Source organism: Phyllobates terribilis, unplaced genomic scaffold (assembly GCF_046119375.1).
Source record: "Phyllobates terribilis strain yellow unplaced genomic scaffold, ASM4611937v1 Scaffold_4__5_contigs__length_816908805, whole genome shotgun sequence".
Lineage (NCBI taxonomy): Eukaryota > Metazoa > Chordata > Amphibia > Anura > Dendrobatidae > Phyllobates > Phyllobates terribilis.
The window spans coordinates 376,944,421-376,968,855 of NW_027362764.1; the positions used below are offsets into that span (position 1 = coordinate 376,944,421).

Consider the following 24,435-nt stretch of genomic DNA (forward strand, 5'->3'; position numbering starts at 1 on the left):
TAGTCGGTGCTGAGAAAGAGGAAAACATTTTACAAGAAGGTGTTGTGATAGCTGCTTTAGACTCCGTTTTGGAAGATGAGATTCTTAAAGCTCAGGAGAATGCCCCATCTAATACTCCTCATGGGAGGTTGTTTGTGCCTGGGACCTTTAGGAGAGATTTGTTTGTTGAGTGTCACGAATCTCGGTTGGCAGGTCATCCCGGAATCTCTGAGACCAAGAGACTGGTGGGTCGCAGTTTTTGGTGGCCTGGATGGCAGAAGGAAGTCATTAAGTGGGTGCGCCAATGTACTATATGTGCTAGATCTAAGTCCTCACATACTCCTGCTGCGGGGTTGCTTTGTCCTTTGGAGGTCCCCAGTGCTCCTTGGACACATTTGGCTATGGACTTTATAACTGACCTTCCCCCCTCTGAGGGTTTTACTGTCATCTGGGTGGTCGTGGACCGTTTTAGCAAGATGTGTCACTTGGTTCCCTTCGTCAAACTGCCCTGCGCTAAAACTCTCGCTAAGGCCTTTGTCAAGGAAATTGTCAGACTTCATGGCGTTCCTACTGACATTGTTTCTGATAGGGGTCCTCAGTTCGTGGCTCGTTTTTGGCGTGCCTTTTGTGACAGGTTGGGAATTCATTTGTCGTTTTCGTCCGGATATCATCCTGAATCTAATGGCCAGACAGAAAGGAAAAACCAGGATGTTGAGCAGTTCTTGCGTTGTTTTGTGGCAGACAATCAAGAGGGGTGGTCTGAGTTTCTGCCACTTGCCGAATTTGCTCTGAACAATCATACATCTTCTTCTGCTGGTTGTTCGCCTTTTTTTTGTTGTTCTGGGAGACATCCGTCGTTTGGGTCGTTCTCCAAGTTGGGATCTGCCGTGCCTGAGGAGGAGAATTTTTCCGGTGATTTGGAAAGAGTTTGGACGGATGTGCGTGGTAATCTTCAGGAGGCCAACAGAAAATCTAAAGACTACTTTGATAGGAAACGACAGGAGGTTTTGTTCGCTGTTGGTGACATGGTTTGGCTGTCCTCTAGGAATCTGCGGTTGAGGATTCCTTCTAAGAAATTGGGTCCCAAGTTTGTAGGGCCCTTTAAGGTGCTTCAGGTTGTCAACCAATCTGCTGTTAGGTTGGAGGTTCCTACCTCCTGGAGAATTAATCCGGTCTTTCATGTCTCTCTGTTAAAAAAAGCTGTTGTGTCGGATGGTGACGCCTCTGCCTCTGTTCCTCCGGTGGTGGAGGACGGGGAATATGAAATTTCTCGCATCCTTGACTCTAGACGGTATAGAGGTAGTTTGCAGTATCTTGTGGCCTGGAAAGGTTTCGGACCCGAGGATAACTCTTGGGTGAGGTCAGATGATGTTTCCGCGTCCAGACTTATCAGAGCGTTTCACAGGAGATTTCCTGATAAGCCTGGTCCTAGGGGATCCGGAGGATCCTCTTAGAAGGGGGGGTACTGTTAGAACCTTGCTGTTAGGTTTTTTTTCCTTTGCTGGTCACATGACCTTGTTGGCCTATTTAATCCTGCTCCGCCCTTCTGGCTTTGCTGGACTTCATTGTATATCTACTTTCTAGCTAGCCTGTGCTCTGTATCTAACTCTGTTAGTTTGCTTGGTCTACGGACCTCTAGGTTCTATCTATTTTGTTTGTTCGTCTGTCTGCTGCTATTTCTGTTAGGAGGTGTCCCATATTCCTCCCAGTCCTTAGTACTTGTAGGGATTCCCTCCCCAAATCTATAGGTCTCCGTACAGACTAGATTAGGACTTTAGCAGGTCTGATCGCAGGATCAGGTTCCCTGTTACATCGTAGGGATTCAGCTGAGTCTTATAGTAGGGACAGATCTCCTCTCTTTCCTTAGCTTTGGTAGCAGAACATAACAGAGACTCCAGTTCAAAACCCTAACCATGGCATACAAAGCCATCCACAACCTGTCTCCTCTATACATCTGTGACCCAGTCTCCCGGTACTTACCTGCACACAACCTACAATCCTCACAAGATCTCCTTCTCTACTCCCCTCTTATCTCCTCTTCCCACAATCGCATACAAGATTTCTCCCTCGCACCCCCCTACTCTGGAACTTTCAACCCCAACACATCAGACTCTTGCCTACCATGGAAACCTTCAAAAGGAACCATTGTTCCATTATACAGCTTCATGACCAGCTCTACCCTCACCTACTGTATCTTCACTCCATCCCTTGTACACTGTGAGCACTCACGGGCAGGGTCCTCTCTCCTTTTGTACCAGTCGACAACTTGCATTGTTTAAGATTATTGTCCTTGTTTTTATTATGTATACCTCTTTTCACATGTAAATTGCCATGGAATAAATGGCTCTATAATAATAAATAGTAGCAATAATAATAGAACACATGTCAGAAGTTTAAGTCGATTTTTGCATTTCATTCGGAAAAAAATTGATGGCAGCAGTTGGGACCGGCCATGTCTACAAATGAAATGGGAAAATATCTAACTTTCAATTTCTGATCTGGGTTCTATGTTCCGTAGTGAACAAAATATGACTATAAGAGATTTCCAAATCATTGCATTCTTGTTTTCCTTATATTGTACACAGTGTCCCAACTTTTTTGGAATTGGGATTGTATATGAAAGGTCTGTTTTTTGGACTTGAAAAATGTTACAGCATACTGCCACTACTAGATGCTGCACTTACAGCTATTATTAAATTCAGTGGTCAGCGAACAAACGGTATGCGAGCTAAACACATCACCAGCATAAATCATTCTCCTGTCCTGTTAGTTTGCTGCAAGTGTAATAGCCTGGAATGGCAGTAGTTTAGCTAAGAATATGACATAGTTAATAACTGAAGATGTCATAGGTGATCAATTTATAGAAAATCTTTAGCTGTGAGTAGTTTTGGGTCAGGAATGCATGTAGTTTCAGTCTGTGTTCTCACTCACAAGCAGACATCTTGAAAATAATAAGAAACTAAATTATAACACGCACAAGACTCATTTACATAAAATTACAACCCGCCTTTAAGAAAGTCTACTTGCTTAAAGGGAACCTGTCATTAGATTCATGGCCTCCAGACTACAAGCTGCATGAATCAGAGTCCAGCTGCGCTCCCTTAAGAAGCCAGAAGGAGAGTGTATGTGTTGGCTGACTAGTCGGTTGCAGTCTGTGGCCTGCTTCTCCCTATCCTGCTCTCTGTATGCTTCTCCCTGCCCAGATGTGCAGTGTCGGATGTGTACTACATCAGACTAGTCACGTCTCTTCTATTTTCCTTGGCCAACTTTTCAAAGTATGTTTCACTCTAAATCAGCACAGCATTTCAGAGTGAAACATACCTAGTTGTAAGCAGCTAGAGTCTGATTCATGTTGTACGTGGCTCTGGCAGCATGAATCTAATGATAGGTTTCCTTTTATGATCTAAATATATTTAGATTTGAGAGTCCTCAGTGGTTGATACCTTTTAATGGCTAACTGAAAAGATGGTAACAAGTTGCAAACTTTCGAGACTACTCAGGCCTCTTCATCAGGCTAGTATAACACAAAATCTGAAGAGTCACATATTTATACACAGTAGGACACAAAAATAATGCAATAAATGAGACAGGTGACGGAAAGCAGAGCTATTACTATGGGAGAGATAAACAGTTCTGGCTATAATAATTTAGCAGTTCATAGATAGGGAGTGTAAAAGTTTTATTGTCCTGTGTCTTGGTCCAAGGTTGTGATGACCCCACAGGTCTGATGAGCACATTCCTTAGTTGATGTAGAATGACATAAATCCATGCAACACATTCATTTCTGCTCTGAAGGTGTCAAAGGTCACCATGAGTTTATATTCCGAGACTCTTCTGTCTCTCTGAGATTTGAAGTTACCTTTTAATACCAGTAATTTCATGTCTTTGATGCTGTGATCAGGAGAACAAAAATGCTTGGCTACAGGTAGATCTATTCTTTTTCCTTTTAATGTGTGGCGATAATGATTCATCCTTGTCCTAACTTTTTGCCCTGTCTCCTCTACATACAGACCCCCAGCTGAACATTTGGTACATATATTTAAGTACACTACATTAGATGCGATACTACTGAAAGTACCTGGGATCTTGTAGTCCTGATGTGAATTGGGGATCTTTATCTTGTCTGTGGTCATTATAAACGGACAGGTTTTACATTTTTTCTGGTTGCAAGGAAAGGTACCTGTAGCTGGTGGAGATGACAGGGAGCTTCTGACAATGATGCTTCTTGGATTTGGGGGCTGCCTGAAACTCAGAAGTGGGGGGTCTGGAAATATGGATTGTAATCGGGCATCTCTTTGTAGTAAGGGTTGTAGTTTCCGTGCAGCTCTCCTTAGCGCCTCCAGATTTGGATTGTAGGTGACTACTAGAGGCACCCGGTTGTTTTCTTGTTTGGTTTTGTAATGTAGGAGTTGATTCCTTGATATTCTGGTGGCTCCTGTAATCTGGTTCTCAATTGTGATCTAAACACTGGAGGAATACATAGCACAGTAAATTCACATATTTAAAAGAATTATGTAATTATGTATTGTATGCCATAGATATCTATGTTAAAATCTGTAAATATTTCTTTGCCTTTTCTCAGGTTTCCCAGTGGCCAGTTGCAGAACAGGGTCTCCTTTTTGATCGAAACTGGATGATTGTGAACGAAAATGGAGTTTGCTTGAGTCAGAAGCAAGAACCAAGACTGTGCTTTATACATCCAACAATTGATATGATTAAAAATGCTATGATAATTCAGGCAAAGGGTAACAGTTGCTTACCAATTAGTATTTCAATTTAATTATTTGTTATGTGTTCTTTAGAAGGCGGTATAAGACATTGATATTCTATAGTCATGTGCAAGTTAATATGCCACTCCTGCAAAAGTGTAACTACAGTATATTGTCCATTATTGGCTATTATTATAGGGAACCTGACAGTTGATTTCTGCTGTCCAAACCAATTGCACGATTGCAACCTGTAATATTTTTATCTGAAAAATCCCATAGTCACCAGCAATGGTTAAAGATGGCCAGGACAGGCATCGGATCTTCTAACTATATTCTCATATATGCTCATTCGGCTATTTAAATTGCTTCAGAGAAAAATATAACTGATTGCAGATGTGCCTGCCAAGCTCTGATTCATGCTGGCCATGGTGTAAGAAGCATGAATCTACAAGGTTCCCATTAAATAATAATGTAGGAGCTCTTGTATATGCCTTGTTTTAGTTGTTTTGCTATTTTTGTGTTGTCTGCTATCTTGATCCCTTCTTTCCCTTCTTTCCCTCTTATATTATTCCCTGCTAGTATCCACGTTTCCCATGATGCCTCTGGCTTTGCAGAGGGGGAATAGTCTCATGACATGCTCTTGCTCAAATCTAAAGGAAATCAATGGCGTATCATATAGAATTGCTGTTTCCTGATGCACCCTGTTGAGTGTCAGTGTATCGTATATGATACAGCTGCTGCAGCTTCAGCCTGTCTTCCCACTATATCACTGCTCTCTTTAAATTTTTTTTATACTATAAAAACATCATTAAAAGGGGTTGCACAGGAAGACACTATTTATGGCCTATCCATAGAATAGGTCATAAATATGAAATCGGTGGATGCCCCCCGCATTCAGCTGATATCAGCTGCAACAGCAGCTGGACATAAGTAGCAAATGGAGCAGAACACTGCAGCTCTGTACAATGTTTAGTAGCCTCTGCCAAGTACTTTGGTTTATCTTCCATTCAATTACATCTTTATTTTGGCCATATTACTCCTGACTAAACCTGTAAAACTAGTTACGATCATAGACCAAAACTGAAGTCCTCCATACACATTAGATGGCTCTCAGGCGTATGAGGATGCTTCTGCTAATTGTTTGGCCAAAAGCCATCTTGGCTATCTCACTCATACACAGGAGCACTTGTTCGCCAAAAGGTCCTGTGTACTCGATGAGAAAGGAGTTGACAGACATTTGTGCCTGCGGCTTATCTGCTTGATTTACATCTTCACCGACAATCAGTTGGACATCGCACCCATGCACATTTAGAGATTCAGCTGAACATGTCGATAATGGTGGGTGTGGCCGGTGTTAGTTTAACCCCTTCATGACTTTTGATGTAAGTTTACGTCACAGTTGGAAAGGGGTTCCCGTAAAGTAACATAAATATTCAACATTGCAGTCATGTGGGCACAGCAGCTGTGCCCGCACAACCGCTGCCGGGAGCTCGGCTTAACTTATTGCTGAGACTCTGCTGTCAGTGCCAGGATCGGTCCCCACACTGCTCTGGGCCATTTAAATGTCAAAATACCACAATCTATAGTGATGGCAGCATTTAGAAGTCTGATGGAGGAAGGGGGCTAGAGTCATCCTTAGAATCAGATCATTGCCATGGCAACCCGAGGTCATCATGATAACCTTCAGGTCAGCAAGCTATGGCAAGCCTTTTAGACCATGCTGTAAGCATGGTCTAAGAGGCTTCTGTTAGTGCAGCACTGACAGGTATAGAATCATAGAATCATAGAATGGTAGAGTTGGAAGGGACCTCCTGGGTCATCTGGTCCAACCCCCTGCTCAAAGCAGGATTCACTAGATCATCTCAGACAGATGTCTGTCCAGCCTCTGTTTGAAGACGCCCATTGAAGGGGAACTCACCACCTCTCGTGGCAGCCTGTTCCACTCATTAATCACCCTAACTGTCAAAAAGTTTTTTCTAATATCTAATCTGTGTCTCCTCCCATTTAGTTTCATCCCATTGCTTCTAGTCTTTCCTTGTGCAAATGAGAATAAAGATGATCCTTCTACAATGTGACAGCCCTTGACATATTTGTAGACAGCTATTAAGTCTCCTCTCAGTCTTCTTTTTTGCAAGCTAAACATTCCCAAATCCTGCAACCGTTCCTCATAGGACATGGTTTGCAGACCAGTCACCATTCTGGTCGCTCTTCTCTGAACTTGCTCCAGTTTGTCTATGTCTTTTTTAAAATGTGGTGCCCAAAACTGTACACAGTATTCCAGATGAGGTCTGACCAAAGAGGAGTAAAGACCGATAATGACTTCACGTGATCTAGACTGTATGCTTCTGTTAATACATCCCAGAATTGTATTTGCCTTTTTTGCTGCTGCATCACACTGTTGACTCATGTTCAGTCTATGATCTATTAGTATACCTAAGTCTTTTTCACATGTACTGTTGCTTAGCTCTATTCCTCCCATTCTGTATATGCTTTTTTCATTTTTATTGCCCAGATGTAGTACTTTGCATTTTTCCCTGTTAAAAACCATTCTGTTGGTTGCTGCCCACTGCTCCAGTTTATTTAGGTCTTTTTGAATCCTCTCTCTCTCTTCTCTAGTATTAGCTATCCCTCCTAGCTTTGTGTCATCAGCAAATTTAATCAGTTTACCCTCAATTCCTTCATCTAAATCATTGATAAAGATGTTGAACAATACAGGTCCCAGGACGGAGCCCTGTGGTACCCCACTTGAGACATTCATCCAGCTGGATGTGAAGCCATTTACAACCACCCTTTGAGTCCGATCACTAAGCCAGTTATGAATCCACCTAACAGTTGCCTGGTCCATTGCATACTTGGTCATTTTTTCAATAAGGATGATGTGAGATACTTTGTCAAATGCTTTGCTGAAGTCAAGATATACTATATCTACAGCATTTCCCTGATCCACCCAGTCAGTGATTCTGTCATAGAAGGAAATTAAGTTAGTCTGACATGACTTGTTAGTTACAAACCCATGCTGACTCTGGTTAATCACTTCATTCTTATCCATGTACTTACATACATGTTGTTTAATAATTTGTTCAAAGATCTTTCCTGGTATAGAAGTCAGACTCACCGGCCTATAGTTCCCTGGGTCCACCTTCTTCCCCTTTTTGAAGATAGGAACAACATTTGCTCTTCTCCAGTCTTCTGGGACTTCTCCTGTTCTCCAAGAATTTTCAAAGATTATGGAGAGTGGTTCTAAAATTTCTTCTACAATCTCCTTCAGTACTCTGGGGTGTAATTCATCTGGACCTGGAGACTTGAACTCATTTATGTTAGCTAAATATTCCCTCACAATCTTTCTGTTTACTGATAACTTGGATTCCTCTATTCCTTTAAAAGGACAGTGAAGATCAGTTGATGTTACATTTTCTTTCTGAGAGAAAACAGATGCAAAATAGGAATTAAAAAGTTCGGCCTTCTCAACATCCTCTCTTACCATTTCTCCATTTTCATCCTGTAAAAATCCTATAGCATCTTTGACTTTTCTTTTACTTTTGACATACCCCCAAAATCCTTTTTTATTGCTTTTGACATCTCTTGCAAGCCTTAATTCATTGTCAGCTTTAGCTAACCTGATACGTGCCCTACAGGATCTGCAGACTGCATTATAATCTTCTTTAGATATGCCTCCCTCTTTCCATTTAATAAACATTTCTTTCTTTCTTTTTAGCATGTGTTTAAGTTCTGTGTTCATCCATCCTGGTTTCCTTAAATGCTTCCCATTCTTCCTACTTTTCGGGATTGTTAACGATTGTGCTTTGAGAATCTCATTTTTAAAAATTTCCCATCCTTCCTGGACATTTTTGTCCTTAAGGACATCCAGCCATTGGATCCCTCCTATTCTCTTTCTGAGTCTCTTAAAATCTGCTTTTCTAAAATCTAACCTTGAAGTTTGAGTCTTCACATGTCTTCCTCCTCTAGTTATCCAAAATTCTATAATAGCATGATCGCTGCCTCCTAGGGTCCCAGCCACCTTTACCTCCTCAACCATTTCCTCCCTGTTTATAAGAATTAGATCCAAAGTAGCAGATCCCCTTGTTTTCTCCCCTACCTTTTGGAAGATAAAGTTGTCAGCAAGAGAGGATACGAATTTGCTTGACCTGTTAGTTTTACTTGAGAGAGATTCCCAACATATGTCTGGATAGTTGAAATCTCCCATGACCACTACGTCATATTTTTTGGAGAACTTGGTCATTTGATACATAAAGAGTTCATCCATATCTTCAGCTTGCCCAGGTGGCCTGTAGTAAATGCCTACAATGGTGTCCTTTCCGTTGTTCTCTCCTTGTATTCTTACCCAAACAGTTTCCACAGAACTCCCAGTCTCTGAAGCTTCAATCTCTGTGCAGATATACGCTTTTCTAACATACAATACAACACCTCCTCCTCGTTTATCAAGTCTGTTTCTTGCAAATAAGTTGTATCCTTTTAGCCTTTTATTCCAATCATGTGTATCGTCCCACCAAGTTTCAGTGATTCCAATGACATCATATTCCTTTTCCTGCATTAGTAGTTCCAATTCTCCTTGTTTGTTGCCCATGCTTTGTGCATTTGTATAAAAACATTTTAGTTTGTGATTGGTTTCTCTTCCTCCCATATTTTTATTATTTAGATTTTTTTGTCTTTGTTCTTCTTTTCCACTTCCAGTAGCAGAGATCTCAATAGTATTTGTCAGCTGTATGGCTTTTTCTGGCCTTTTGCTTCCCTTCCCACATTGTTCTAGTTTAAAGCTCTTCTGATGAGTGTAGCAAGGCGACTTCCAAATACATGTTTTCCAGTCTTCGTAAGGTGCACCCCATCTCTAGCAAGTAGTCCATCGTATAGGTAATTCATTCCGTGATCCAGAAATCCAAATCCTTGTTGACGGCACCATCGATGTAGCCAGTTGTTCACCTGTAGAATCTTATTCCACCTCATTGTTCCATGGCCATCCACTGGGAGGATGGATGAGAAGACCACCTGCGCTCCCAATTCTTTCACTTTCTTGCCTAAGTCTTCAAAGTCACTGCAGATGGTTTCCAGGTCCTTTCTTGCGGTGTCATTTGTCCCCACATGTATTAGCAGGAATGGGTAGTGATCTGTAGGTCTGAAGAGTCTTGATATCCTGTCAGACACATCTTTAATTTTTGCTCCTGGAAGACAGCACATTTCTCTTGAGGTTATGTCTGGTCTGCAGATAGCGGCCTCTGTTCCTCTTAACAGGGAATCCCCCATGACCACCACTCTCCGTTATAATGTTCCTGTGCTGAGATAATCCTATAAATGTTCACCTCAGGAATGGCTGTGTCTGACCGTGTACGGAACACAGTCTGATCATACCACGCCTCCTGGGCAGGGGAGGAAGCAAAAACAGTATACAGACATTACAGCACGGGATCACAGTTGATTTTTCCTTTGAGGGAAAACATTTTTTAAAAACAGGCAGTGAAATGTTTTATCTCCCAAAACAATCAGCTGTGATCCCGAGCTGTAATGTCTGTATATTTTTTTGCTTCCTCCCCTGCCCAGGAGATGTGGTATAATCAGACCGTGTTCCGTACACAGTCAGACACAGCCATTACACAGTACACAGCAGGGGCACATTTATAAGATTATCTGAGTACTGTAAAAAAAAATTAAACACACCCTATTGTGGAAATTATTATTATTCCGAGATGTATTGATTAAAATCATCTTTAAAATTAACTTTATTCGCGGGAAAACCCCTTTAAGGCCTCCTTCACACATCCGTATAAAACACGTACATGAAAAACTGGTACTGTTGTCATCAGTGTGCAATCTGTGTTTTCCCAATATGAATAAAGAAAGAATGAAATTACAAAGCTTCTCCTATACGTTGCAATGTTATACATGGACAGCACACAGATGGCACATGGATGACATCCGTGTGCTGCACGTGTTTTTCACAGTCCCATAGACTTGTTTTGGCCCTTGTGCTGCTGGAAAAAAATGGATATGTCTCCATGTGGTTCACACAAACAAATGGTCCATCTGAAAATGCAAACATGTGAAGATCACTATAGGTTACCATGGGTACATGTGGTATCCGTGAAAAAAATGGATGCCACACATACCAGAAACATGTACAGGGGGGGGCCTAAAGGGCATTCCCAAAATCACTGTGTGTCCTTATAATAGTGTACAAGTATTTTTTTTATTAATTTCTTCCAGTATAACCTATTTTTAAATCTGCCCTGTTACCATATGACTCCTCTAAGGATACCCCTCCAGGCTCTTTTTACTCTTCACTTGTCATTGGAACCATCATGTAGTTCCAACAGTCCTGGTCAATCCTGCACAGTGCAATCTCGATCTCAGCTGGAATCCTGCTAGCATAGCTATGCTGTGTCTAGAATGGAGCTACTACTGTGAGAAATTGTGAGGGGTGCAGGGTGGTAGTTGTGGCGAGGGGCTGCTGCTGTGCTCCCACAACCTGACTCCCCACAAATAATAAATAATGTCCAGTCTGTCTAGTGGTCTGTGTGTACTGCACAACACTCATGGTTTTCCTGGCGGATCGCTTCAGTTTCAGGATTCCAGATGCAGCTGCAGACCGACAAACACTTTCAGACTCTTTGCTTTTTCATCAAAACAACTTTGCTCAACTTTTTCATCAGCTCAGTTTTGGTCACAGACACAGCACTTTGTGATACAACCATCACAGCTTTAGCCTCCTTATCTGTCCCGCTCTACTCTGACTCCTTTTCCACCAGCTGTGACTCACCTGGAACATGGTCCTGCTCTCTATAGGTGTTACTTGCCCGTTTCCCCTTCTTGAGAAGTAAGTAAGGCTGGCTCCTCCATGCTTTCTCCAGGCAGTAGGCCCCAGACGTTTAGAAAAGTTTCCTCGCAGTTATCAGCTTCCTCTTTCCTCATGCTGCCCTTTTCTCTCTCTTCCTCTCGCATGTCTGCTGACCTTCAGCCCCCAGGGCCCTGAACTTCTTCTCTTTCTCAATCGTACCTCCTGCACAAGCTTGAATGTTACAGCTAACACAACTCTGCTACCCTATCTGTCTCAAAGAGGAAGTACTCCTACCACTTAGAAAAGTCCCTAGATCGAATAACTATGATTTCTATCTATTCCTAGCACTACGGTGCCCCCTATCCTGAACCCCTGGTTCCTATCTAACCTTGATCTATTCATACCCTTATATCTTATTCTTTCCCTATATTTTACTTTATTGCAATACATTAACATACATTTTCAGAATGTGCTGTATATACAGTACAGTGGGACAGAAAGAGATACGTGGTGAGATAGGCTGTATATAAAAGGAACAGAAAACAGATTTGCTGCTGGATGTGCTGTATGTAGGGGGACAGAACAGAGAGATATATTGTGAGATGAGTCATATATAGAGGGGACAAAATAGAGATAAACAGCAGGATGCGCTGTGTGTCTACAGGGGATAGAAAAGAGATATACTGGAGGATGAGCTGTATTTAGAGTGGACAAAAAGGACACATACTGAAGGATGAGCTGTATTTGTTGCCTGCTGCTGAGAGAACAGTGATGTGAAACTGCAAATGCCGCTGATTTTTTGATGCATATTACAAAGAATTATCTTCTGTCATATACTGTACATCAAAAGAGCTGGATTTACAGTTTCAAATTGCTCATTTTTCTGCAGCTTGCAACAAGCATGACTCTGCACTGCATTTGGGAAGGACCATTGAGCTGTGCTAGAACCAGTATGATGTAAAGTCACACAGCAGCTATACTGATGTAGGGGGCAGAAGATAAAATCAGTCAGGTTAGGTACTATACAGGAGCAAAAAGTGCACAGAAGCATAAATTGTATTCTACATTTAGATTAACTTGCTGATAACTCTGAGTTTGGGGCTAATTATTAACATGCAGGAGAAGGATGGGGGGGACCTGAAGCATTGAGGAGAAGCAAGTGCTGCTTGGAAATGTAGTTTTAGAAGGTAAGAATAGAAGCACTCATTCAGCTATGAGAAGCTGGATGCATTAAGAGGCAGATAGAGATGAAAAAAGACACAAAAGTATAAGAAAAACATAACTTTATGTTGACCTTAGTCTCTATATTAAGAATAAGTATACATTTGTACTGTACTTTATGAAAAAGAATGTGATTCCAGGATTATTTAGGGCTTAGTCTGGGTCTGATTATATTGGGATCTGGTTTTGGGTTAGAATTTTTTTAAAGGTTTGAACATTTTTTATTCTGGTCTAAAAACTGTATATGTGTGTCTGGTCTGTCATCTGAATTAAATTTAGACTAAGCCTTAAAATTAATCAGACCACAGACCAAACGCCTAGTTTAATTCAGGCCTCAAACTTAATCAAACCCCCCAAAAAAATCATGCTACATATTAAACCCCAAAATTGATTAGATCTCTAAATTTATTCAGACACCAAACCCCTAAAAATATATTCACATTTCAGGTTAGACCCCCTAAATAAATGGTTCCATGCTAGCCTGTATTTCCTAGTACCTCTTGACACAAAGGCAATCACTGGCCATAGGGATGACCCACCTCAACTAGGAATTAGCAGCAACTGGTCACTTATCCATGTGTCAAGACGTCATCGCTGCAACAGAAAGAAGAGACAAGCGGGGAATCAAAATTTTATGCCATTGTAACCATTTTTTCAGAAAAAAATCTATATGGGCAAAATCTTTGTTTCCATTTAATTTTCACTGTGTTTATTTTTTTTATATACAGGTGATATGTACATATATGTATGGACACTTGGCTCATGACACCCTATAATACTTCTTCCGGTTAGAATATTGCTTTATACAAGATAATAAACACTTTTTCTATGAAGGAAGAGAAGCTAAGAATTGCATCATCCATTATTATTTTTATGGTTCATTAGATCTACATCAAACATATGCTGCCTATTCAGAAAAAAAGGCATATTTCCTTAATTTCATAGATCACTTTGATAACAGGTTGAATGAAAAAGATGTGGGGGTAAATACTTTTTTCTTTTGTGCCTGCATGCACTTAGTTGCTAATTAATCTTACACAACATATTCTCTTTATTAGGAAAGAAAAACGTCTGTAAAAAAAAATGCATAAATAAAATCTGTCGTAGCTGGAATGTTTTAAAGGAAAAATGTACCCCCAAAACCTGAAGATATATCCACAGGAGATTCCCTGTAGTGACAATCGTCAGGGAGCCTTTGAATCCAAAAGCTTTCTTCAGCAGAAGGAAACTTTATAGCTTCTGTTTTCATGTTTCCTATTAACATTTGGTGCCACCTACTGGACACAAATATCTTTACCAATAAATAGCACAACTGGAGTTTTCCTTACAATAGAAGAAAGTAAGGGTGATCACTTATGTAACTGGATAAACACTATGGCTGTCAGTCTTCTCTCTCTATTTTATACAACACTGTTGTTTACTCTACACACTGGTTACCAAGTATTTTTGGTTTATCCTTTTGTTTTAGGTATGTACCCCATTGAAATACCGCTGAATGATGAGAGCAACTTGACAGCACAAATACGTCAAAACAAAGTTTGTGGAGATAGGTAAGAAGATTGTAAGATTCTGGGGTTTTCTGTAATATATCTTCCATATATCTTACATACATAAGTCATCACTTTGAGAGTATATAGAATCTTAAAATAAGAATTTATTTACTTAAAGGGAATCTGTCACCACTTTGGAGTTATCAGACCTCTACTACGGGCATACAGGGTATAGAAAAGTAAATCTATACTTACCTGTATGACCCATAGTAGAGGTCTGATTGCAGAGAAAAGCATTTTAATCAATTCTATTTTTCACAGGCTTGGCGTACGGTGAACACCAAGAAATCCCCACCTATGTGCTTATTATTCCCCCAAATCCCTGCCTGTATGCTTAATTATAATATCCCCCCCTCCCCTGAACGTCATCTATAATGAATATTGACACCACATTTGCTATGCACTAGTCCTGTGTAACTTCCTAGGACTTCCGTGATGACCTGTGGCATACCGCCAATGGCGGCAGACCACGCCATTGCTATGGGGCCTGTGAGCCGGGGAGGCCAGAACTGGGCCCTCACCACACCTGGCCGTGCCTCGGCCAGTCAGCACCCGCACTGCCCAGCCGCCCTTACAGAATGATGGGGGTGAAAGCGTCTGCTGATACTCCCTCCACCATCATCATTGCTCGTGCTGATGGCTGGAGGGGGGCCCAGTGTGAGCAATGATGATGAAGGAGGGAGCATCAGTTGACACTTCCACCCCCATCATTCTTCCTTGCCGTCTGACGTGTCAGAGCAGTGGGTGTGATGTCATTACAGGGTGCCCTTTGCTCTGAGATGTCTGGCACTTCACACTGCACGCTGAGGAGACCGGAGCATCGGGTGGAACCAGAAGAGGTGAGTACTGTATTTATTTTTTTTATATCAGTGACCGATGGCCATAATATAGTATGGTGGGTGCATTATATTGTGTGCAGGACCATGGGGGTTCATTATGCTGTATGGAGGACCATGGGGGGTGCATTATACTGTAGGGAGGATCATGGTGGGGTGCATTATACTGTATAGGGGACCATGGGGGAGCATTATACTATATGGAAGACCATGGGGTGCAGTATACTGTATGGAGGAGCATGGGGGAGTGCATTATACTGTATGGAGGATCATGGGGGAGTGCATTATATTGCATGTAGGACAATGGGGGGCGCATTATATTGTATACAGGACCAAGGGGGGTGCATTATATTGTGTGGAGGACCATGGGGGTGTATTATACTGTATGGAGGATCATGGGGGGTGCATTATACTGTATGGAGGATCATGGGGATACATTATACTGTATGGAGGATCATGATGGGTGCATTCTATTGTGTGGAGGCCCATGGGGTTGCATTATATTGTGTGGAAGACCATGGGGGTGCATTATACTTGCATAGAGAACTATGGAAGGGTGCATTATATTGCATGGAGGACTATGGGGGTGCATTATACTGTATGGAGGACCATGGTGGTGCATTATACTTTATGGAGGACCATGGGGGCGCATTATACTGTATGGAGGACCATGGAGGTTCATTATACTGTATGGAGGATCATGGGGGCGCATTATATTGTGTGGATGACCGGGGGGTGAATTATACTGTATGGAGGTCCATTGTATGCAGGACCATGGAGATTGCATTATATTGTATGCAGGACCATGGGGGTGCATTATATTGTATGCAGGACCATGGGGGTGCATTATATTAAATGGAGGACCATGGGGGCTGCATTATACTGTATGGAGGATCATGGGAGGTGCATTATACTATATGGATGATTTGGGGGGTGCATTATATTGTATGGGGGTGCATTATATTGTATGGAGGACCATGGGGGGTGCATTATATTGTATGGAGGACCATGAGGAGAGCGTTTTATTATATGAAGGACCATGGGGAGAGCGTTTTATTATATGGAGGACCATGGAGGGTGCATGATATTTTATGAAGAACCATGGAGAGTGCACTATGTTTTATAGAGGACCATGGGGAGAGCACTATATTTTATGTAGGACCATGTGGAGAGCATTATATTCAATGGAGAACCATGGGGAGTGCATTATACTATATGGAGGACTATGGAGGGTGCATTATACTATATGGAAGGCTATTTGGGGCCATTATAATATATAGGGGTCCATTATACTGTATGCAAGCAATTATACAGTGTGAAGGTTTGTGTGGGCTCCATTATACTGTTTGGAGAGCTAGTGCGGGCCATTATACTGTAAGTAGACCCATTATAGTGCACGGAGAGCTGTTGGGGGATCATACTGTGTTGGGGTCACTATACTTTGCCTTGGGAGTTGAGGTGGGGTACAGTAGGGTCATTATACTGTGCATGTAGAGGAATTCACCATAGGGGTATCATACTGTGTTTGGGGGGCACTTTTGTTGGCATCATATTTTATGGGGGCAATGAAAGAGGAATCTAGGACTTCAGCAGGAGAAAAATTACTATGTAAAGGCTGGAAAGTTGTGAGATATGCTCTTCTGTGACCCCGACAATTATTTATTTTTTGGGGGGCAGGTTGGCCCCAATTAGAACTTATGCTATGGGGCCCCATGATTTCTATGTATGCCCCTGGTGATGACATTGTGACCTTATGACACGGATGCACAAAGACGTCCAGGGCTTGGTTGTAGCTAGAAGGTCCCTGCTTAGTGTGAAGAGGCCTGGGGTTACATCGAGCAGCTGAGGAAGCCAGAGATGTGAGGGGTGAGTATTATGTTTTTGTTTGTTGTTAACCTTTTGAGAACCCTCTACGGTTTAGCAAAATGGCAATCAACTGGCCGCCAATTTGTTGAATTGGTGCGAGGTACATTACAAAAAATAATGTATTCTGGAGAATACAGGTTTTTCTAAGATTTGAGTACAATTCAATTCCACTCGAATTTATTTTAAACCATCTCTAATCATGGTACTTAACTCCTGAAGTACTCCAGGGTGTTTGGAATCTGTGAGTTTACAGTGCTGTACTTTAATGGAAAATTTATGGCATCTGTCATGTTCTTTTCTTGTGTAGATACTGTAGAGAAGAAGGCATTAAATTGTTTGGCCTTTCCCCCATACGCTTCCACAATGTCACCCAGATTATTTTTGAAAGAGCCAGCTCTGTTATTTTTGAGTCTTACTATTTATGTACTCCAAGATATTTCTTCTTTTCTTCCTTTCTTTAGCAATGAGGAAACTCATCAATGTTTTTTTTTTTTTTTAATTCCTTTTTTTGAAATTTGAGGAGAGAAAACCAAATGAATGTATATGGTCCTTAGAGGAGTTGTCCGGTGTTAAGCTGCACCTTTTCAGTCACTTTATGTGACTGTAGACTTGTGAATCCTCACATCGTGCGCACTGCTGGCTGGTTCACATCCTAGAGAAGGAGACAGAAGCTCCCGTATACCTTTGCTGCCATTCCTTATTGTCGGCAGCGGAGCTTCAGTAAGGCTCCCTGCCCAGGAATTAGCGTCGCCAGTGGTGGAGTACAAAAGACTATAATGAAGGCAATTGGCCATGAGCCCCCCTTCCCCCAGAGCTAATTTTTCCTCTAAGTCATTTTATTTTTATAAGTATATCCCATATAGCAGTAATGCAGTTCAAATTACATACAGTGGCATGTAAAAATGTACCCCTGTTCAAAATTACTGTTATTGTGAACAGTTAAGCAATTTGAAGATGAAATGATCTCTAAAAGGCATAAAGTTAAAGATGACACATTTCCTTTGTATTTTAGGAAAAAAATATACAGTATATGTGTATATTGTCATTTTTACATTTTAAAAATGACGAAAAGTAAAATGTGCCGATGCAAAAGTTTGGGCACCATTGGGGATTTGTGTGTTGAGATAACTTTAACCAAGGTTTCAGACCTTAATTAGCCTGTTTAGGGTCATGGCTTGTTCACAATCATCGTTAGGAAAGGCCACGTGATGCAAATTTTCCAGCTTTATAATAACCCAGCCTCTTCTAACCTTGTGCCAAAAAACAGCAGCCATGGGTTCTTCTAAGCAGCTGCCTAGCACTCTGAAAATGGTGGAGGCCCACAAAGAAGGAGAACTCTGTAAGAAGACAGCAAATTGTTTTCAAGTTACCCTTTCCTCAGTCGAAATGTAATTAAGAAATGTCAGTAAACAGGAGCAGTGAAAGTCAAGATAAGGTCTGGAAGACCAAGCAAAATTTCAGTGAGAGATGCTCGTAGGATTGCTAGAGAGGCAATTCAGAACCCCCGCTTCACTGCAAAAACACCTTCAGAAAGATTTAGCATACTCTGAAGTTGTGGTACATTGTTCTACTGTTCAGAGACACCGGCACAAATATGGCCTTCATGGAAGAGTCATCAGAGGAAAGCCACTCCTGCATCCTCACCATAGGAGGGTTCTATTGCAGCCAATGGCACGGGGATCGTTTCACCGGAAGAGGGAAGAATGGATTCAATGAAATTTCAACAAATTCTTGATGCAAACATAACACCATCTGTAAAAAAGCTGAATTTGAAAAGAGGATAGCATCTACAAATGGATAATGATTCTAAACTCACGTCAAAATCCACAATGGGCTACCTCAAAAGGCGCAAGCTGAAGGTTTTACAATGGCCCTCACAGTCCCCTCATCTGAACATCATTGAAATCTGTGACTAGAACCCAAAATAGCAGTGCATGCAAGATGACCCAGGAATCTCACAGAACTGGAAGGATTTTCCAAGGAAGAATGGATGAAAATCCCTCAAATAATAATTCAAAGACTCTTGGCTGGCTACAAAAAGCATTTACAAGCTGTGATACTTGCAAAACGGGGTGTTACCAGATACTAACCATGCAGGGAGCCCAAACTTTTGCATCTGCCCATTTTCCTTTTTGTAATTTTTAAAATGTAAAAGATGAAAAAAAAAATATTTTTTTTTTTACTAAAATCTTTAATTTTAGCCCTTTTAGACATCACTTCATCTTCAATTTGTTTAACTGTTCACAGTGACAGTAAGTTTAACCAGGGGTGCCCAAACTTTTTCATGCCACTGTATATTCAATGTTTGCATACATCTGATCACTTAAACTGTCACGTTGAGGAGAGGCAATGACTTATGGCTCTCCCGCCCTCTGGTAACTGGTAAGTTTTTTTATTACTGCAACTTGTGAAGTAACCCAGGAATTTTAAACAATGGTTTTATTCTTTAGAATCGTAGACTGAAGGTGACTGTAAAACTATATTTACAACTGTATTCCACTAAGACATTTTCTGCATAATGTGTTAAAAAACAAATTGCTGCTGGTATTGAATGTGTTTCCTTTATCAATAGGGTTCATACATATGACTGCGGGGAGGAAATCGCACGATGGTTGTCTAGTTTTCTTGGTCGCAAATGTCGTTTAATAAGGCAATCATCAAATTTTCATCGCTATGGAGGTGCAAAGAAAAAAGGTATGCCATCATTATATAGTGAATATTATAGATATAATTCATGAAGAATATTATACTATAATTCTAGATGGTTTTATATTATGTTACCTATGATGTATGTTAGAGTTTTCATAGCTCCATTTCTTCTCAGGACCTGTGGATGCTAGCTCACCTTCACTTTCTTTGGTAAATGAAGCCCAGTACCTTCTGGTAAACGCTGCCAGCATTTTTCACCTAAGTCAAAAAATATCACTCAGGTAAAATGACAATCTTCTAAAATTGTATGAGCAAAGATTTGCCAATTATGCACCAATACATATAAGGGTTGTCTGAGATTTGTCTGAAAAAAGATCCTTTAGAGCAGCAAGTGCAATAAATGAAGAATTATAACTCACCTCGAGGTCAAATTCACACAACTGTATTTTCGATCTGAATGATGTCCATGAAAAAACTGACCAATGTTATTCAATAGGGCTGTTCGGATGTGCATGTTTTATCACAGACAAAATCTGCGCTTGAAAAAACATTGCAGCATGCACTAGTCTCTTCTGTATGTCGGATGAGACTCGCCTATTAAAGTCTGTGTGCGGAATAAAAATCAGATCCCATATGGATCAACCGTATAGAATCCGATTATTACAGGTACATTGCAATTCTTTGACATATGAAACTGTATTTGGTCTTGTAAATTTTAATAGTTGGTAATGTATAAAAACAGATGTCATACAAATGCATGATGGATTGCATAAGTATAATTGTCCCTTTTTTTCTGCATGAACATTGAACAATTTTTTAGACTCTCATATGAACCTAGTCTAACTATTACTCAAATAAACCTAGCTGTTCCAGCATGGTGGCTGCCGTGGTATCCACCAGTCTGTGTGTATTTGTATTTCAGGACTGACATACCACCCATGTCCACTTGACCCCTGCAGCCAATTACTGGCTTCAGTGGTAATTCCTGTGTGAAGCCTCTAAGACCAGTGATTGGCTGCAGTGGTCTCATGCGTGGACTGCATATCATCACTGCAGGATAAGTAGTCAGAGATTGCCTGAAAACACCATAGCACTGTTTTAATAGGCGTGTCATAGTTATTATGTTGTTTTATTGCATTTGCTTCCAATAAGGAAGATTTTAGAAACTTTGGACAGCACTTTTAAAGCAAAAGTTTATTTTTACTCAAAGCCTCTTGATCATGTGTATACCTCTGTATCACATCTTATTTAAAAGTGTGTAATAAAATCAGTAAACCTCTTCTTCCAGTGCATTCATTTTATTGCCATACATTTCCTACTACTATGGATCCACGCTGCTTTTATTGCAGGGAGGACATAGACCATGCTGATGAATTTCAAGAACATCAAATGACTCAACGTTTCCGAGCCAATTTAGTCATTGACAGCAACATACCTTTTCAAGAGGAAGAGTGGAATGAGGTTTTCATTAGCGGTTTACACTTCAAGGTACAATTGTTTAATTGATTATTAGCCATTCACTGAGCTCAATGTTCTTATAATTATACAAATGTATATACTTCTATTTACTAATTGACTCATTGGTAATTTAACACTCACAATTAAAGGAATTTTGTAATCACCATAAATAGATAAAATTGTGAAAACAAGCAAATTTGAAAATAACTTATTATTAAAAATCCTCTCTATTCTCAAGAATGGATGGATTTTGAATGCTATTACGTACTGGTCATAACTTAGCTTACTAGTCAATTTTGCAGACTAGAGGCCCCCATGCAAATTAGACCAAATGTGGCCGAATCCATCAATAGCAACAAGTTTGTCCAATAGTCTAATGTTCATGGGGTCCTCCAACAGATAATATAAGAGAAAAAAAGATCAGATGTCCAATTTGCTGATCCTTTTTATTGCATACAGATTGGCAAAGTGGGCACTCCTGTGTATAGGAGAGCAGGGCTAGATAGATGCCGGCCAAAGATCTGCTGAAACACCAGTCAACTGACAGTTATCTAAAGTGTATGGGGGCTTTGTAAAAATACCTGATTTCCCAGGCAAGGAAAGCAGTGCTTACAAGTACTATTGGAAAGATGGCCAGATAGCTGGATCACACCAGCTTCACTGCCACTGCATTACTCCAATGCTGCAGAATCAAAGATTCCTCTGTTGCAGCACTGGAGGGTGAACAATGTGACAATGTGGGCCAGAGGCGCAACTATGATGCTGATCCAAATTGTCCCTCAATCAAGAGCTCACTTTCCCTTTCAAGCACAAAGCCCGGAGGCTGGGAAGCGGTGCACTCCTGAAGACAAGATGAATCAACCCTTTTATCTTTCCTTTTCAGTCATTTTTCTTTACTTCAGCTCTATAGTCGAATAAAAACCAAAGTGGTACATTTTCCACAGTAGATAGGTACTAGACTCTAGATACAGATAATATATATAGTTGTCTAGTAATACATAATAGTGGTCTTTTTAGAGCAGTGCTTTATAAGCTAGGGAACTAACAAATATGCAAAATTCCAAACAATCACAAGAAAGAAACAAACAATGAAACCAAGGAGAAAGATCCATGCATAGAAGATCTTACAATCCAAAGCTCTGGACATTTTCTATCTGTACTTAAAGGTGTTTGATGCAGTGCCATATAAAAGGATGATACATGAAATGAGAATAATGGGAAAAAATAATAAGGTGGAAAATATGTGTAATTCAGTTAACAACTGGCTTATTGATAGGTACAGAAGTTGGTTATTAGTGGAAGTCTGATTGGGTCACAATTAACAGTGGGGTAGAAAAAGGGTCAGTATTGGGCCCTCTCATTTTTAATAGCCATCCATACAGCCATCCGTGTGCTGTACGTGTTTTACGCTGACCCATAGATTTGTATTAGCCATTGTCATCCGTGTGGTCTGGAAAAAAAGGACATGTTTCCATGTTGATGCATGTCTCTGGTACGTGTGAAAACAGATGCCAGACGTACCATAAATATGTATACATGTGAAGGGGGCCTAAATGAAATAAAAATAGTGCTAATAGACCAGCCTCTAGTGTATGAACTAGTCATTCTGCCACTATGTGAGCCAACACAGGCATGAAGTGCCAAAAGGATGCAATGAGGGAAGCTAGCTGAGGGCATGGTAGAGTGGATAGACCTGTGATAAGGTCAGGTTTGTATGGTCTACAGATGATTGGTATGTAAATGAGGCCTCCTTGAAGACATGAATTTTAATGCAGGTAAAGTTAGAAGCATACAGTATCTAATGGTCAATGGCAGTAACTTCCTCAAAAAAATTACTGCACTCCACAAAGTCCTGCATTTGGGAGAAAGAGGATGTAATAAAAGATGAGTATTGTAGGTCATTTGCTGCACTGAAGAATACAAAGGGGTTGGTAAATGAAGATATAAGTGAGAAGGGATATAGCACAGTGCAGCATTGTACAGAACTATGTAGAATAATAGGAGAGAATATTTGAATTCTGCAAGAAGTTTCCCTTATCCAGGGCACCCAGAAACTTCTGCAGACACGTACATAAGTAATTGGCCATTAGCATTGGATTTTATGTGCAGATTCTGCCACTATAGTGCAATGTATGTGAATTTCATCAAATTACAAACTTATACTGTAGATAAAATTTGTTTTGAATTTAAAGACATGCTGTAGATTTACACATCTACAAATGCTCAAATCTGCTAAAAAAAAGTTGTAATTGCCTGATAAGTTATCTTTCCATATGATAGGTAATAACGTACTGATCGCTTGTGCTCTGACTACTGGGGGTCTGAATGTTGGAGCTCCATGAATTCTGAGAATGGAACATTGCAGAGTCCCTTCTGAATGGATCAGAGACAAAATGGAGGTGCAGGTGCCCAATCAGGGCTGGCCTGTGCAAAATGGCCATGTTCACACATTCAGTATTTTTCTTCAGTATGTGTAAGCCAAAATCAGGAGTGGAACAATCAGAGGAAAAGTATACTAGAAACAACGTCACCACTTCTGCATTTTTCACTCACTACAGTTTTGGATTGCAAATAATGATGTAAAAAAATGATAAAATACTGACCAAATACTGAGTGTGTGAACGTGGCCTTACTCAATGTATCCACATGCGGCTAAATTTTGTTTCCTAGGAAAATTTATTAAGGCTTCTTTCCATGGGCATGTGCACACATAGTCTTTTTGCTGAGTTTTCAGAGCGAAAACTGAGCAGACACTTTTTTTGAGGAGTGTTGCAATTTTTCAGAAGGATTTGGAGAGTTCCATCTGTCTCCGCTCAGCGGCTATACTACGTCTTTTCTTAAAGTGTAGACTGCCTGCAGGGCCGGTTTTAGACAAAGTGGGGTCCTGAGCAAAAGTTTAAAGTGGGGCCCCAAATGCTAACATATTGCACCATCACACAGAACCATTTTGGTTGTATTTACATGCGCTGAGTTCAGGCCATTAAACGAGCGAGATCAACAATATTGAAGTCGTTCGACACTTGTTTCCCAGACTCTTTACACCGGCTGGGGAATAATGATGGGGACAGAACGATCTCTGGGAGATCAATCTGTCCCCATACAGTATCATCTTATCAGCAGCACATCTGTAGTTTACACCTGGTGATGTGCTTCTGAGAATGATTTTTGTTCCGACATATAAACAATCCATAGTCCATAGTCCTCCATACTGTATAATACACACCCCATAGTTCTCCATATAGTATAATGCACAGCCCATATTCCTCCATACAGTATAATGCACACCCCATAGTCCTCCATATAGTGTAATACATCCGCCATAGTCCTCCATATAGTATAATGCACACCCCATAGGCATTCATATAGTACAATGCACTCCC

General features: G+C 40.7%; 1 protein-coding gene across 1 annotated transcript in view; it reads left to right on the forward strand.

Moving 5' to 3' along the window:
• MOCOS (molybdenum cofactor sulfurase) overlaps window positions 1–24,435 on the forward strand; it is a 363,606-nt gene that overhangs the window by 312,210 nt on the left and 26,961 nt on the right. The window contains exons 9-13 of the mRNA XM_073678475.1: window positions 4,562–4,724; window positions 14,165–14,246; window positions 19,521–19,642; window positions 19,773–19,878; window positions 20,947–21,085. Coding sequence (XP_073534576.1) covers window positions 4,562–4,724; window positions 14,165–14,246; window positions 19,521–19,642; window positions 19,773–19,878; window positions 20,947–21,085 — 612 coding nt within the window. The remainder of the gene's footprint in view (window positions 1–4,561; window positions 4,725–14,164; window positions 14,247–19,520; window positions 19,643–19,772; window positions 19,879–20,946; window positions 21,086–24,435) is intronic.